The 17,295-nt window shown below is 44.8% G+C and overlaps 1 protein-coding gene across 2 annotated transcripts in view; it reads left to right on the top strand.

Moving 5' to 3' along the window:
* The window catches only part of CBX5 (chromobox 5), a 434,847-nt gene that overhangs the window by 342,469 nt on the left and 75,083 nt on the right, over nt 1–17,295 (top strand). For both annotated transcript variants that reach the window (XM_044083958.1, XM_044083959.1), the window contains exon 4: nt 5,486–5,583. In XM_044083958.1, coding sequence (XP_043939893.1) covers nt 5,486–5,583 — 98 coding nt within the window. The remainder of the gene's footprint in view (nt 1–5,485; nt 5,584–17,295) is intronic.

Here is a 17,295-nt window from a genome sequence, read left to right on the forward strand (position 1 = left end):
AGTGAAAGATTTCTTACAGGTTCAACCTCCAAGGTTTAGCAGGAACTGGCCCTCCAAAAATTGGTCCTTTCCAGACTCCTCTAAGAGACAGAGAGGCAGGAATAGGCGTTCAAGAGGCAGAAATCAATCCAGGGGTGCCTACAGGGGACGCCAGTGGCAAGGTAACAACCAGCGAGGCACGGACGCAGCCACCACCACCACAACAACACAATCACAGTGACTTGGATGTGGCACCGCCTACCAGGGAACAACTGGAAGCACCCTTAGGCGGAAAGCTAACTTTATTTTCAAAGAACTGGCATTGCATCACAAGGGAAAAAATGGATTTTGCAAACTATAGACCAAGGTTACAGGTTCCATTTCCATACTCTACCAGGAAAGAGAGGAATGCCAAACCTACCACCTACTCAAAGGTCAGAGGCTCTAAAGCAAATATCTCCATTATTAAGAATGAGAGCTGTGGAAAAGGTACCATCTATGGAGCAAGGAAAGGGATTTTACTCCAGACTCTTCCTGGTACCAAGAAAAGAGAACAAATGGAGGCCTATTCTCGACCTGTCCGCTTTAAACATATTCCTCATTGTTCCAAAATTCAAAATGCTGACCCTACAGCAGCTTCTTCCCATGCTGGGCAAGGAGTCTTGGCTGGTAACTCTAGATCTCAAGGAGGCATACCTGCACGTCCCCATACGACCAATTTGCAGAAGATACCTCAGATTTCTTGCAGGATCAGAGCATTATCAATTCTCAGCATTGCCCTTTGGCTTATCTACTGCGCCCAGAGTGTTCACGACATGCCTGGCATCAGTAATTGCTCATTGCAGACTTCAGGGGATCCAAATTTATCCCTACCTGGACGACTGCCTGATTCAAGCGGACAACAAAAGCAAACTAACAGAAGACTTACAAAGAGTCATTTCCCTACTGCAGGCCCTGGGATATACAGTCAATATAAAAAAGTGAAGGCTGACTCCATCCCAAAGAATAACTTTTCTGGGTGCAGAACTGGACACATCAAAACAAATGGCATTCCTAACTGCAGAAAAGCAAGAGCAACTACCTCTCTACTTCTTGGCATTAACAAAGCAGAACCATCTAACTGCAAGAAAAGTACTGCAAGCCCTAGGCTTCATGGCATCCTGCATAATTCTGGTCCCTCATGCCAGACTGCATATGAGAAAGCTACAGTGGTACCTAAAGAATTTGTGGTCCCAACACAAGCACAGCCTAGAAGCCAAAATTCCAATAATCCCATGCCTGAAACAAGAGTTCCTATGGTGGGCTCAGGCCTGTCAATCAAACAAAGGATTGCCCTTCTGCAACAGTCAACCAAGCCAAACCATCACGACAGATGCCTCAGTCCTCGGTTGGGGGCACACATTTTGGACAAGTGCATACAAGGCTTATGGAATCAAGACCAGCTGCGCCTGCACATAAATCTAAAGGAAATGCTGGCAGTAAAATTGGCAATCCAGTCATTCAGACCATTTCTCCAAGAAGGTCAGTTGATAAGGACAGACAACACCACAGTTATGTGGTACATCAACAAACAGGGAGGCACACATTCATATCCTCTATGCCGGCTGGCACTGGACCTATGGGATGTGGCTCTGAGCTACAACATTCAGTTACAAGCAATTTTTGTACAGGGAAAAGAAAACATTCTGGCAGACATCTTAAGCAGAACTACCACAGATGCCCACGAATGGATGCTGCATCCGGACATCTTCAAAGCCATCACAAGAGAATGGGGATTACCACAAATAGACTTATTTGCATCCCCACTCAATCACCAGCTAAAGAAATTCTGCACAAGGACGTACCACCCACTTGCTTGGAAGGTGGACTCCCTATCTTTCAGTAGGAAAAACCTGACAGCTTATGCATTCCCACCACTTCCTTTGATGCACAAGGTGCTTTTGAAGATCAAAGAGGAACGTCCAAGGATCATTCTGATAGCTCCAGACTGGCCAAGACAACATTGGTACCCATTGCTGAGGAGCATGTCTCTGGAACAAATATGGACACTGCCCCTGATCCCATTGCTGTTAACACAGAACAACTACAACATCCTGCATCCAAACCTGAAAACTCTGCAGCTAACTGCCTGGAACATTACATAAGGGCAATTAACCCAGATTTATCCCAAAGGGTTAAAGGCATAATCCTTGAGGCTCGTAGACCTTCAACAAGAAAGAATTATGCAGCAAAATGGAAACGATATCTCATTTGGAGTACTGCAAAAGGAGAAGACGTGACGCTAGTAAACATAGCCAACATACTGGAGTACTTGGCAGAGCTCTTCCATGCAGGCCTGTCCTATTCTTCCATCAAGATACATGCATCAGCTATTTCAGCAGAATACAGCTTGGATCCTCCTGTCTTCCCTCATCCTCTGCTCAGACAGTTTCTGAGAGGAATTAAAAATGTAAAACCTCCTAGGAAACCACCATTGCCAGCATGGGACTTGAACTTTGTGTTAGAGAAATTGACACTTCCCCCTTTCGAACCAGCAGCAACAGCAGAGTTACAATACTTATCCTGGAAGACTGCTTTCCTACTGGCAATCACCTCAGCAAGAAGGGTCTCTGAACTACAGGCATTAATGGCAGTGCAACCCTTCCTGATCTTCCATCAAGATAGTGTCCATGAGAACAAATCCCATATTTATGTCTAAGGTGGTATCCAGAGTGTCTTTAAATCAGGCTATCCACCTACCTACATTCTTCCCCAACCCACAGAACAGGGGAGAAAGGCTGTTGCATACCTTGGATGTACATAGGCAATTACGCTACTACCTGGACAGGACCAAGTCCAATAGAAAAACTGACCAGCTTCTGGTAGCATATGCAGCAGGAAAGGAAGGAAAATCTATTTCAAAACAGACAATCTCCAAATGGATAGGAAATTGCATTAGATTTTGTTACTCCTACCACGGAAAGAAAACTCCAGAGAACATCAGGCCTCACTCCACAAGGGCTACAGCCACTACCACAGCTTTCTTACGAGGAGTGGCTACCAAGGACATTATAGAGGCTGCTACTTGGACCTCCGTGCATACATTTGCCAAGCATTACAATTTACCTTTATACTCTAGATCTCAAGCAGGTTTTGCCACTGCTGTTTTGCAAGGGATCCTAACTACACCATAATCTCTACCTTTTTCCTCCTCCCCTAGTTTAGCTATGGTATTCTACCCATTTGTAAGGACTGCAGATGCATCCTTGAAGGACATAGTACAGTTTTGTACCTACCATAAATGTAGATGTCCGATAGGAATGCATCTGCAGTCAGGATTACCCACCCACCTTCCCCTCTGTGGTACTCCTAGGGTATTTGCCATCCTTCAGCTAGCTTGGGGGGGATCTATTATGGTGTATTTGTTTGTATATATGTACATACATGCTTATTTTATGTGTTTGCTCTCTACTATTTGGAAACATTGGCATTTATCCAAATTTAGCCTTCAAAGAGGGCACCTGGCATCTGGGGCAAGAAACAGTGAGGAAGATGGTGTCGGCTGATGCCTTTATACCCGAAAAACTGCAGCTATGACGTCGGGTGAAGTGCGACGCCAGACCCAGACTTTGGAATCCGGCCGACCGAGGGGCTGCCTGACGACAGGACAACCCATTTGTAAGGACTGCAGATGCATTCCTATCGGACATCTACATTTATGGTAGGTACAAAACTGTACTTTATTCTTAAAGATCTGCATCCAAAGTCTTTGTCCTTATTTCTCGACCCCCCCCCCCCCCGTTTAGTCATTCCTTTTCACTCTGAATTATAACTCTTGGCTTGTGCTATGCATAGGAACCTTAACTGTGTAGCTCTGAATTACTCCTTTAAATCTGGTTATCCCAAGCTACCTTGTTCTATTAGAAAGGTCAACTTATTCCACTTGACTCTTGCTTCTCTTCCCAGATAAACTTTCCAACTGTCTATTCCTATCCACAACTTCTCTGGTTGATGAAAAAAAAATGCATGACCTGTCTAAAACTAAAGCAACTAAAAATCTTCATTGCTTATCTTGCTATTCATATCCGTAAAACAGGGCTTCCAGTTTCTTGTTTTTTTTTTCTTTTGTTTAGCCTCTTCCCACATGTCCTTGGCTGCCATAACAGAATTCTTTTTTAATCCTTACTCCTAAGTACTTCATTTTATCATGCCCCCATAAATACGGGCATTGCTGAACCAATTTGTGTGTGTACATAGTTTACAACTATTGCCTTTGTTTTATCTTCATTAATTTTGTATCCCAAACAGACTTGAAAACTGTCAATGTTCCACAAACTGAAATGACCTTTTCTGGCTTTAGCAGGTATAAAATGTCTGCATATAAAGTCATTTTTTCTTGACTGCCATACCAGCTACATGCTTGAATTTCTGAGTCTGCTATTTTCTTTGCCAGTGGTTCTATATATAACCCAAATAAAGGGGAAATAGGTCACCCCTGCCTGGTTTCTCTGCCCAAGTGGAAATTATCAGAGAGGACCCCCCCACACACACACACATACTTTAATTTTCGTCTCTGATCCCTCATGCACTCTTCCTAAACAACCTTAGTTTTCTCAGGGAATGCAAATGCTTCCATTGCCGTACTTGCTACCTTTTGTCCTACAAGCCTCACTTTGCTGTGTAGCCACTTTAGCCTTTTTCCCTACGGTTGTGTACATTGCTGATCTGTTCTCATAGCTTGCTTAATCTGTCAAGTTTGATCTCACTTTCTATTCCTAAGTTATCATTTTGTCATTGTCCCCTATGCAAAATAACCCATAAAGCCCCACACCATCTTTGTCTGGTTCCTTCCCTTTGGTGCTAACTAGGCAGTGGTTGGGTTGCTGTTTGCTTACTGGACCTGCAGAAGGGTCCTGATGGAAAGGGTTAATGCCTAAATTAGGACCCCATGCAGAATCTGTCTGGTTTGGTACAGTTCAGTTAACGGAAACAGTTATAATCCAACTTCCAAGACATTAATGAGCTTACACTTTCGCAGCTCTAACACTCCCTTTGTCTTTAAAATTAGTTAAAAATATATATTTTTTAATCTAGCGATAAGCGGTTTTGCCATTGGTATAGAACTGATACCTCTACCAGGTCACCTGCATCAGTCTGCTAAGCTTTTCTCACTTGCCCAGCTGGTCAGTGCTGTTTCAGTATTCCTTAATGTATTCAGTAAAGCCTTCCTTCTCTTGGTATTTCACTTCCACTTACCTTTTCCCCGGTCCAACTTGCTAAACCTGTAACCATCTCCACAGTACGTTTCCTACCCTTTTTAGTTCTTAGGATATGAAAGTTTGAGAGGTTCAATAAGTCTGTCTTCAACTGTGAAAATGTCATTCTTTGTGAAATTCATGCAGAGTTTTAATGCTTAGTACAGAAGCCTTTGAGAGGGCTACAGTTTGTAAGTGTGTAGAGGCTAGCGTTTAGTTCATTAAACAAAAATTTGTTGTCATTTCTGTAATTTTTCCCCCATTGTACCTAGGTAAATGACATTGCACGTGGATTTGAAAGGGGATTAGAGCCAGAAAAGATAATTGGTGCTACAGACTCCTGTGGTGATCTGATGTTCCTGATGAAGTGGTATGCTGCTATTTATTTTCAAGTTTGTAAATGAGTGCTTGTCTGTAATTTGTCTGATTAGAAAATGTAATTTGTACTACTTAAGTAGTGTTCAAATTAGGATTAGTCTTTAATTTTTAATTGTATAGGTCATTGTTGTAACCTCCATAATGAATGGGGAGTTGTCACAGCAGACCTCCAAAAGCTGGCCTGACATTTCTAAACTTGGAGACTTTGTGTGCTATTTGATTCTGTCATGCTGTCAGTCTGAAAAATATATTGGGTCATCCAGAAGAGTTGAAAATTCCTTACAGCACCTTTACAAGTTTTCACTTAGTGTGGTCTGTGGACTGCAGGTACTGCAGAAGGGTTAGCATATTCAGTGTCCTGTCATGTGAAGAACTATTAAGTGTCAGTGTGAATGCTCTTGTCTACTGTAGTTTGTCAGAATTGTATGCTGGCTCTCGGGGATTTGCAGTGTGCCGGCTTTTAGAAACCACCTTAATTTGCAGTAGCCTGCTTACCATGGTGGACAAATTGACTTTGTTGTCATAATGAATTTTGTGGCATTGCATAAGCGTTCATATCCCCATGTTTGTGGCACTGGCAGTGTTTTTCCTCCAGTTCAGGCCCTTATCAGTAAGGCAAAAAGTTCCTCTCCTAAGTTGTCTACTGACTTGGACATGGGGGGAATACTCTGTCCTCTGTATCTTAGCTTGGATATGATGTACAGATTAGGAGATGTGGCCATGAAAAAAACGTTGCTAGAGTATACAGTAGCAACTACTAAAGCAGTCACTTTCAGTAATGCTTTTGATAAAGTACTGTTGAAGCGAGATCTGTCCAAACTTTCTGTAGTAGTCATAAATTGGCTACCATTTCCAGAAGAGGATCAGAATTCTCCACTGTAGATGTCCTTCAAGGATGCATCTGCAGTCCTAACAAATGGGTTGTCCTGTCGTCAGGCAGCCCTTCGGTCGGCCGGATTCCAAAGTCTGGGTCTGGCCTCGGCTGGTGTCGCACTTCACCCGACGTCATCTCTGCTGGTCTTCGGGTATAAAGGCATCAGCCGACGCCATTTTCCTTAGTCTTTCTTGCCGCGTGGCGCCCGAAGCAGAAGCTGTTCGCAAGTGCCGGTCGGTCAGATCCAGCGATTACTACTACCGAATACTACTTGAAGACTTCTAAAGCTAAGTACCCGTTGGGGACTCTTTCTTGCCTCAGCCGATGTCAGAAAAAGTGAATAACTGTTTAACTTGTGGGAAACAAATACCTCATAAAGATTTCCACTCTTACTGCTTACCTTGTTTAGGCCCAGACCACGACGTAGCAGCTTGTTTAGCCTGTGCTTCCTTCAACCGACGAACGCTTAGGCGTCGGTCGGAGTTTGCTAAACAGTTTTTCGGCTCAGACTTTGCGTACATTATGCCGTCGGATCCTCCGACTACTCAAATTAAGAAACGCAAAGAAAAGGACCGACACTCGCGGTCCGCGGTTTCGGCCGAAACCACGGTTAAGCAAACCGCGAGTGTCTCTGTTTCGGCCGAAACCAAGCAAACGGTTCAATCTACAGCCAAATCCATGACTACTACCGAGGCCCCTTCTACCCTAGTTGAATCGGCCTCTGAAGTTTTGCCTACTAATGTGGTTTCTCCAGAATTATCGGACACCATCCCTTTGGATGTCTCTACCCCAGCACGTGGTGCTGCTAGGCCTCCTGCAGCCATGTCTTTAAAGGCCTTTGCCAGGGCTAAAGCAGCCAAAACTGTTAAGTCAGTGCCTGTTAAGCCCCCCTCACACAGGCCCAGCTCCAGTTCCCAAATGCTTACTCTGGCAGAGGATCTCATCTCCTTAAGGGGATCCCAATCTCACCCAGACAGGGCCTCTCAACCCCCAGAAAAGAGACCTAGAGCAGAGCCCCCTGAGCCAGCTTCCTCTGATGACTCTTCTGATGATTCAGACATTACAGACCATCCAGAGGCTCCTCTTTCTACTTATGAAGATTCTGATGCTGAAGAATCTATTCCTTCTGCCTCTCCACCAGAGGAATTTTCCTTCGGGGAAACCTTACATGCCATGAGAGAGCAATTCCAATGGCAGGGACAAGATTTCTCAGATTCAAGAAAAAGGCTTGGGACCTTTTTACACTTACCGCAGCATAGGCCCTTAGCTATACCTCCAGTTCTTCCTGTTGTGGATGATGCCTTTAATGATGTTTGCGCTGCTCCTGATACTTTACCTCCAGCCCCTGCTAAGCCCGATAGGTTTTACAGGGTACCGGACACTCATCACCACTTATACAAGGCTCCTTTTGCAGATCCTGAGACTATCTCCCAGGGGCCTAAGGCAGTAGCTTCGACCTCAGCAAAAAACCCTCTCCCTTCTGATAGGGAATCCAGGTCCTTAGAGATGGGGTAAAAAAGTATACACCTCTGCTACTCTCTCAGCTAGAGCTCTGAACTGTCAGTTTCATATGATCCAATACCAAGAGTTTATGCTTGATCAGTTAACTAAGAAACTGTCCTCTGATGATTCCTTAGATAAGAAATATGTTTTAGAAATGGTGAATAACATTCAGCAGGTTAGTAACCATTCTTTAAAATGTGGCTATGATGCACTGGAGGCTTCATTTAGATCAGCCATGACTGGCACAGTTATAAGAAGGCATGCATGGTTGAAAGAACAGGTCTTACCGGATCATGTTAAAGCAAAGCTATTAGATGCTCCTATGGATAAGGTCAGTCTATTTGGTTCTCCTGCCCAACAAGTAATGAAGAAAATGGAAGAAAAGGCAAAATCTGTACAAACAGTTAAAGATTTCTTACAGGTTCAGCCCCCAAGGTTCAGCAGGAACTGGCCTTCCAAAAATTGGTCCTTTCCAGACTCCTCTAAAAATCAGAGAGGCAGGAATAGACGTTCCAGAGGCAGAAACCAATCCAGAGGAGGTGCCTACAGGGGACGCCAGTGGCAAGGCAATAACCAACGAGGCACAGATACAACCACTACCACTGCAACAGGACAATCACAGTGACTTGACTCTGACACCGCCTACCAGGGAACAAATAGCAGCACCCTTAGGCGGAAAGTTAGCCTTATTTTCAAAAAACTGGCACTATATCACAAGACACAAGTGGATTTTGCAAACTATAGACCAAGGCTACAGGTTTCATTTCCACACATTACCAGTAAAAAGAGGAATGCCAAACCTACCAAGAAATCAAAAGACAGAAGCCCTAAAACAAATAGCTCAATTAACAAAGATGAGAGCTGTGGAAAAGGGTACCACCTGCAGAACAGGGCAAGGGATTTTACTCCAGACTCTTCCTAGTACCAAGAAAAGAGAAAAGTTGGAGACCTATTCTCGACCTGTCCACTTTAAACACATTCATCATTGTTCCAAAATTCAAAATGCTGACCCTACAGCAACTTCTTCCCATGCTGGGCAAGGAGTATTGGCTGGTAACTCTAGATCTCAAGGAGGCATACCTGCACGTCCCCATACGACCAATTTGCAGAAGATACCTCAGATTTCTTGCAGGATCAGAGCATTATCAATTCTCAGCATTGCCCTTTGGCTTATCTACGGCCCAGAGTGTTCACGAAATGCCTGGCATCAGTAATAGCTTATTGCAGGCTTCAGGGAATCCAAATTTATCCATACCTGGACGACTGCCTGATACAAGCGGACAACAAAAGCAAACTGACACAAGACTTACAAAGAGTCATTTGCTTACTGCAAGCCCTGGGATACACAGTCAATTTAAAAAAGTCAAGACTGATTCCATCCCAAACAAGAACATTCTTGGGTGCAACATTGGACACAGTAAAACAGATGGCATTCCTAACTGCAGAAAAACAAGAACAACTTCCTCTTTACTTCTTGGCATTAACAAAACAGAGCAAACTAACAGCAAGAAAAGTACTGCAGGCCTTGGGCTTCATGGCATCCTGCATAATCTTGGTCCCCCATGCCAGACTGCATATGAGAAAGCTACAGTGGTACCTAAAGAATTTATGGTCTCAGCACAAGCACAGCTTAGAAACCGAAATACCACTAATCCCATGCCTGAAGGAAGAGTTCCTATGGTGGGCTTAGGCATGCCAGTCAAACCCAGGTTTGTCTTTCCACAACATTCAAACAAACCAAACCATCACAACGGACGCCTCAGACCTCGGATGGGGCACCCACATGCTGGACAAGTGCATTCAAGGCTTATGGACTCCTGACCAGCTGCACCTGCACATAAATCAAAAGAAATGCTGGCAGTAAAACTGGCAATCCAGAATTTCAGACCATTCCTCAAAGAAGGCCAATTGATGATAAGGACAGACAACACCACAGTCATGTGGTACATCAACAAACAGGAAGGCACTCATTCGTACACCCTATGCCGAATGGCACTGGACCTATGGAATATGGCTCTGAGCTACAACATTCAGTTACAGGCAATTTTGTACCGGAAAAGAAAACATCCTAGCAGACATGTTAAGCAGGACTACCTCGGATGCTCACGAATGGATGCTACACCCGGACATCTTCAAGGCCATCACAAAGAAATGGGGAATGCCACAAGTAGACCTATTCGCATCCCCACTCAATCACCAGCTCAAGAAATTCTGCACAAGGACATACCACCCACTTGCTTGGAAGGTGGACTCTCTATCCTTCAATTGGAAAGGCCTAACAGCATATGCATTTCCACCTCTTCCTTTGATGCACAAGGTACTACTGAAAATCAAAGAGGAACGTCAAAGGATAATTATGATAGCTCCAAGTTGGCCAAGACAACATTGGTATCCACTGCTGAGGAGCATGTCTCTGGGAGAAGCGTGGACACTGCCCCCGATTCCATTGATGTTAACTCAGAGCAACTACAACATCCTGCATCCAAACCTGAAAACTCTGCAACTGACTGCCTGGAACATTATATAAGAGCAACTAACCCGGATTTATCCCAAAGGGTTAAAGACATAATCCTTGAGGCCCGCAGACCTTCAACAAGAAGGAACTATGCAGGAAAATGGAAAAGGTTTGTCATTTGGAGTACTGAAAGAGGGAAAGATGTGTCAAAGGTAGATATTGCCAACATCCTGGAGTACTTGGCAGAGCTTCTTCATACAGGCCTGTCCTATTCCTCCAAGATACATGCATCAGCTATTTCTGCAGAATACAGCTTCGATCCCCCTGTCTTCTCTCATCCTCTACTCAGGCAGTTCCTGAGAGGAATTAAGAATGTAAAACCTCCGAGGAAACCACCATTGCCAGCATGGGACTTGAACTTTGTGCTAGAAAAATTGACACTCCTCCATTCGAACCAGCAGCAACAGCAGATCTTCAACACCTATCCTGGAAAACTGCTTTCCTACTGGCAATTACTTCAGCAAGAAGGGTTTCGGAACTACAGGCTTTAATGGCAGTACAACCCTTCCTAATCTTCCATCAAGATAGTGTCCATGAGAACTAATCCTACATTTATGCCTAAAGTGGTATCCAGAGTGTCTCTAAACCAGGCAATCCACCTTCCTACCTTCTTTCCCAATCCACAGAACAGGGGGGAAAGACTGCTGCATACCTTGGATGTACATAGACAGTTGCGCTACTACCTGGACAGAACCAAGGGAAATAGAAAAACTGACCAGCTGCTAGTAGCTTATGCAACAGGAAGGGAAGGAAAAGCAATTTCCAAACAGACAATCTCCAAGTGGATAGGAAATTGCATAAGATTCTGTTACTCCTACCATGGAAAGCAAATTCCACAGAACATAAGGCCTCACTCTACAAGGGCTACAGCCACTACCACAGCTTTCTTACGAGGAGTGGCTACCAAGGACATTATTGAGGCTGCTACTTGGACCTCCGTGCATACATTTGCCAAGCATTATAACTTGCCTCTATACTCTAGATCCCGAGCAGGGTTTGCCACTGCTGTTTTGCAAGGGATCCTAACTACACCATAATTATTCTTCCTCCTCCCCTAGTTTGGCTATGGTATTCTACCCATTTGTTAGGACTGCAGATGCATCCTTGAAGGACATAGTACAGTTTTGTACCTACCATAAATGTAGATGTCCGAACAGGATAGCATCTGCAGTCAGGATTACCCACCCTCCTTCCCCTCTGTGGTACTCCTAGGGTATTTGCCCACCTAATAGCTAGCTGGGGGGGGATCTCTTATGGTGTATTTGTTTGTATATATGTACATACATGTTTATTTTTTGTATTTGCCTTCTATTTTTTGGGAAACATTGGCATTTACCCAAAATAACTTTAGCTATACAAGGGGGCAACTGGCATCTGGGGCAAGAAACACTGAGGAAAATGGCGTCGGCTGATGCCTTTATACCCGAAGACCAGCAGAGATGACGTCGGGTGAAGTGCGACACCAGCCGAGGCCAGACCCAGACTTTGGAATCCGGCCGACCGAAGGGCTGCCTGACAACAGGACAACCCATTTGTTAGGACTGCAGATGCTATCCTGTTCGGACATCTACATTTATGGTAGGTACAAAACTGTACTTTTTCAAAGGCATGTGTATTCATCCTCTTCAGGTATCTGACCAGCCTTTAGTCTGCTATTCTTCCCACTTGTTATGAAGCTGCTGCACATTTTTTTTTTTTTTTTGCCGAACAGGTTTGTGAGCATGCTCACAACAGTAATAATCATTGTTCACACTGCCTCGGTGGCATGAGTTCTGTGCCTGTAAAAAACCCATAGTGTCTGCTTTTCAGAGCTCAGAATTTCCTCTGTGATGGGGGTTCAGCTAAGCCCTTACCATTTGGGAAGCCTAACCCCTGTCACAGGAAGAAAGTTCAGGCTTTTAGTGCTAAGTAGAAGAACCAAAAAGACCAGTGCTTGCACTCTATCATTTACTTGTTAGTCTTTGGTATGCTCAGATGATGTCCTTCAAGGATGCATCTGCAGTCCTTACAAATGGGTTGTCCTGTCGTTAGGCAGCCCTTCGGTCGGCCGGATTCCAAAGTCTGGGTCCGGCTTCGGCTGGTGTCTCACTTCACCCGACGTCATCGCTGCAGTTTTTCGGGTATAAAGGCATCAGCCGACGCCATCTTCCCCAGTCTTTCTTGCCGCATGGCGCCCGAAGCAGAAGCTGTTCGCAAGTGCCGGTCGGTCAGATCCAGAGATTACTACTACCGAATACTACTTCGAAGACTTCTAAAAGGCCAAGTACCCCGTTGGGGACTCTTTCTTGCCTCAGCCGATGTCAGAGAAAGTGAATAACTGTTTATCTTGTGGGAAACAAATACCTCATAAGGATTTCCACTCCTACTGCATACATTGTTTAGGCCCAGACCACGACGTAGCAGCTTGTCTAGACTGTGCTTCTTTTAACCGGACGCTTAGACGTCGGTCGGAGTTTGCTGAACAGATTTTCGGCTCTGATTTTGCCTATATTATGCCGTTGGATCCTCAGACAACTCAAATTTCCAAAAAACCGCAAAGAAAAGGACCGACACTCGCGGTCCGCGGTTTCGGCCGAAACCGCGATTAAGCCAACCGCGAGTGTCTCGGTTTCGGCCGAAACCGAGCAAGCCGTTCTTTCTTCAGCCGAAACCATGCCTTCTACCGAGGCCTCCTCTATCCTGGTAGAATCGGCTTCTGAAATCCAACCTTCTGTTGCGGTTTCTCAGGAATTATCGGACACTATTCCCCTGGATATTTCAACCCCTGCACGTGGAGCTGCTAGGCCTTCAGCAGCCATGTCTATTAAGGCCTTTGCCAGGGCTAAAGCAGCCAAAGCTTCAAAAACGGTGCCTGCCAAACCCCCCTCACACAGGCCCAGCACCAGCTCTCATATGCTGTCTTTGGCCGAGGATCTAATTTCTTTAATTCGTGGATCCCAGCCTCATCCAGACAGGACCTCTCTCCCTCCTCCAGAAAAGAGGCCTAGAGCAGAGCCCCCTGAGCCAGTATCCACAGATGATTCCTCTGATGAGTCAGAGCATACAGATCCTCCTGGGGCTCCTTATTCCCCTTACGAAGACTCTGATGCTGAAGAGTCCATTCCTTCAGCCTCTCCACCTGAGGAATTTTCCTTTGGGGAAACCTTGCATGCTATGAGGGAACAATTTCAGTGGCAGGGCCAAGATTTCTCAGACTCCAGGAAAAGGCTTAGAACCTTTCTACATTTGCCACAACATAGGCCTTTAGCTATACCTCCAGTTCTTTCTGTTGTAGATGATGCATTTAATGATGCTTGCACTGCTCCTGATTCATTACCTCCGGCTCCTGCTAAGCCCGATAGGTTCTACAGGGTCCCGGACACTCATCACCATTTATATAAGGCTCCCTTTGCAGATCCAGAGACTATCTCCCAGGGCCCTAAAGCTGTGGCAGCTACTAAAACTAAAAACCCCCTCCCCTCTGAAAGGGAATCTAGGTCCTTAGAGAGATGGGGTAAAAAAGTTTACACCTCTGCTACTTTGTCAGCAAGGGCTTTGAACTGCCAATTTCATATGATTCAATATCAAGAGTTTATGCTTGACCAGTTAACTAAAAAGCTGTCCTCTGAAGAATCTTTAGATAAAAAATATGTTCAGGAAATGGTACATAACATACAGCAGGTTAGTAACCATTCTTTAAAATGTGGCTATGATGCACTGGAGGCTTCCTTTAGATCAGCCATGACTGGCACAGTTATCAGGAGACATGCATGGTTGAAAGAACAGGCATTACCAGACCATGTCAAATCAATGCTTTTGGATGCACCTATGGACAAGGTCAATTTATTTGGTTCCCCTGCACAGCAGGTACTAAAAAAGATGGAGGATAAGGCGAAATCTGTACAAACAGTGAAATATTTCCTACAGGTTCAACCTCCAAGGTTTAGCAGGAATTGGCCCTCCAAGAATTGGTCCTTTCCGGACTCCTCTAAGACAGAGGCGCAGGAATAGGCGTTCTAGAGGCAGAAATCAATCCAGGGGTGCCTACAGGGGACACCAGTGGCAAGGTAACAACCAGCGAGGCACAGACGCAGCCACCACCACTACGACAACTCAATCACAGTGACTTGGCAGTGGCACCGCCTACCAGGGAACAACTAGAAGCACCCTTAGGCGGAAAGCTAACCTTATTTTCAAAGAACTGGCATTGCATCACAAGGGAAAAATGGATTTTGCAAACTATAGACCAAGGTTACAGGTTCCATTTCCATACTCTACCAGGAAAGAGAGGAATGCCAAACCTACCACCTACTCAAAGGGCAGAAGCTCTAAAGTAAATATCTCAACTATTAAGAATGGGAGCTGTGGAAAAGGTACCACCTATGGAGAAAGGAAAGGGATTTTACTCCAGACTCTTCCTGGTACCAAGAAAAGAAAACAAATGGAGACCTATTCTAGACCTGTCCGCTTTAAATACATTCCTCATTGTTCCAAAATTCAAAATGCTGACCCTACAGCAGCTTCTTCCCATGCTGGGCAAGGAGTCTTGGCTGGTAACTCTAGATCTCAAGGAGGCATACCTGCACGTCCCCATTCGACCAATTTGCAGAAGATACCTCAGATTTCTTGCAGGATCAGAGCATTATCAATTTTCAGCATTGCCCTTTGGCTTGTCTACTGCCCAGAGTGTTCACGAAATGCCTGGCATTAGTAATTGCTCATTGCAGACTTCAGGGGCTCCAAATTTATCCCTACCTGGACGACTGCCTGATGCAAGCGGACAACAAAAGCAAGCTAACAGAAGACTTACAAAGAGTCATTTACCTGTTACAAGCCCTGGGATATACAGTCAATATAAAAAAGTCAAGGCTGATTCCATCCCAAAGAATAACCTTTCTGGGTGCGGAGCTGGACACTTCAAAACAAATGGCATTCCTAACTGCAGAAAAGAAAGAGCAACTACCTCTCTACTTCTTGGCATTAACAAAGCAGAACCATCTAACTGCAAGAAAAGTACTACAAGCCCTAGGCTTCATGGCATCCTGCATAATTCTGGTCCCTCATGCCAGACTGCATATGAGAAAGCTACAGTGGTACCTGAAGAATTTGTGGTCCCAACACAAGCACAGCCTAGAAACCAAAATTCCAATAATCCCATGCCTGAAGCAAGAGTTCCTATGGTGGGCCCAGGCCTGTCTATCAAACAGAGGATTGCCCTTCTGCAACAGTCAACCAAGCCAAACCATCACGACAGATGCCTCAGACCTCGGTTGGGGGGCACACATGCTGGGCAAGTGCATACAAGGCTTATGGACTCAAGACCAGCTGCGCCTGCACATAAATCTAAAGGAAATGCTGGCAGTAAAATTGGCAATTCAGTCATTCAGACCGTTTCTCCAGGAAGGTCAGTTGATAAGGACAGACAACACCACAGTTATGTGGTACATCAACAAACAGGGAGGCACACATTCATATCCTCTATGCCGACTGGCACTGGACCTATGGGATGTGGCTCTGAGCTACAACATTCAGTTGCAAGCAATTTTTGTACCGGGAAAAGAAAACATTCTAGCAGACATATTAAGCAGAACTACCACAGATGCCCACGAATGGATGCTACATCCGGACATCTTCAAAGCCATTACAAGAAAGTGGGGATTACCACAAATAGACTTGTTTGCATCCCCACTCAATCACCAGCTAAAGAAATTCTGCACAAGGACATACCACCCACTTGCTTGGAAGGTGGACTCCCTATCTTTCAGTTGGAAAAATCTGACAGCATATGCATTCCCACCACTTCCTTTGATGCACAAGGTGCTTCTGAAGATCAAAGAGGACCGTCCAAAGATCATTCTGATAGCTCCAGACTGGCCAAGACAACATTGGTACCCATTGCTGAGGAGCATGTCTCGGGAACAAATATGGACACTACCCCTGATCCCATTACTGTTAACACAGAACAACTACAACATCCTGCATCCGAACCTGAAAACTCTGCAGCTGACTGCCTGGAACATTACATAAAAGCAATTAACCCAAATTTATCCCAAAGGGTTAAAGACATAATTCTGGAGGCTCGTAGACCTTCAACAAGAAAGAATTATGCAGCAAAGTGGAAAAGATATCTCATTTGGAGTACTGCAAAGGGAAAAGATGTGACACTGGTAAACATAGCCAACATCCTGGAGTACTTGGCAGAGCTCTTCCATACAGGCCTGTCCTATTCTTCCATCAAGATACATGCATCAGCTATTTCAGCAGAATACAGCTTGGATCCTCCTGTCTTCTCTCATCCTCTGCTCAGACAGTTTCTGAGAGGAATTAAAAATGTAAAACCTCCTAGGAAACCACCATTGCCAGCATGGGACTTGAACTTTGTGCTAGAAAAATTGACACTTCCCCCTTTCGAACCAGCAGCAACAGCAGAATTGCAATACTTATCCTGGAAGACTGCTTTCCTGCTGGCAATAACTTCAGCAAGAAGGGTCTCTGAACTACAGGCATTAATGGCAGTGCAACCCTTCCTGATCTTCCATCAAGATAGTGTCCATGAGAACAAATCCTACATTCATGCCTAAGGTGGTATCCAGAGTGTCATTAAATCAGGCTATCCACCTACCTACATTCTTCCCCAACCCACAGAACAGGGGAGAAAGACTCTTACATACCTTGGATGTACATAGGCAATTATGCTACTACCTGGACAGGACCAAGTCCAATAGAAAAACTGACCAGCTACTGGTAGCATATGCAGCAGGAAAGGAAGGAAAACCAATTTCAAAACAGACAATCTCCAAATGGATAGGAAATTGCATTAAATTTTGTTACTC

Source organism: Protopterus annectens, chromosome 9.part0 (genome assembly GCF_019279795.1).
Source record: "Protopterus annectens isolate FY-2018-M chromosome 9.part0, PAN1.0, whole genome shotgun sequence".
Taxonomy (NCBI): Eukaryota; Metazoa; Chordata; order Ceratodontiformes; family Protopteridae; genus Protopterus; species Protopterus annectens.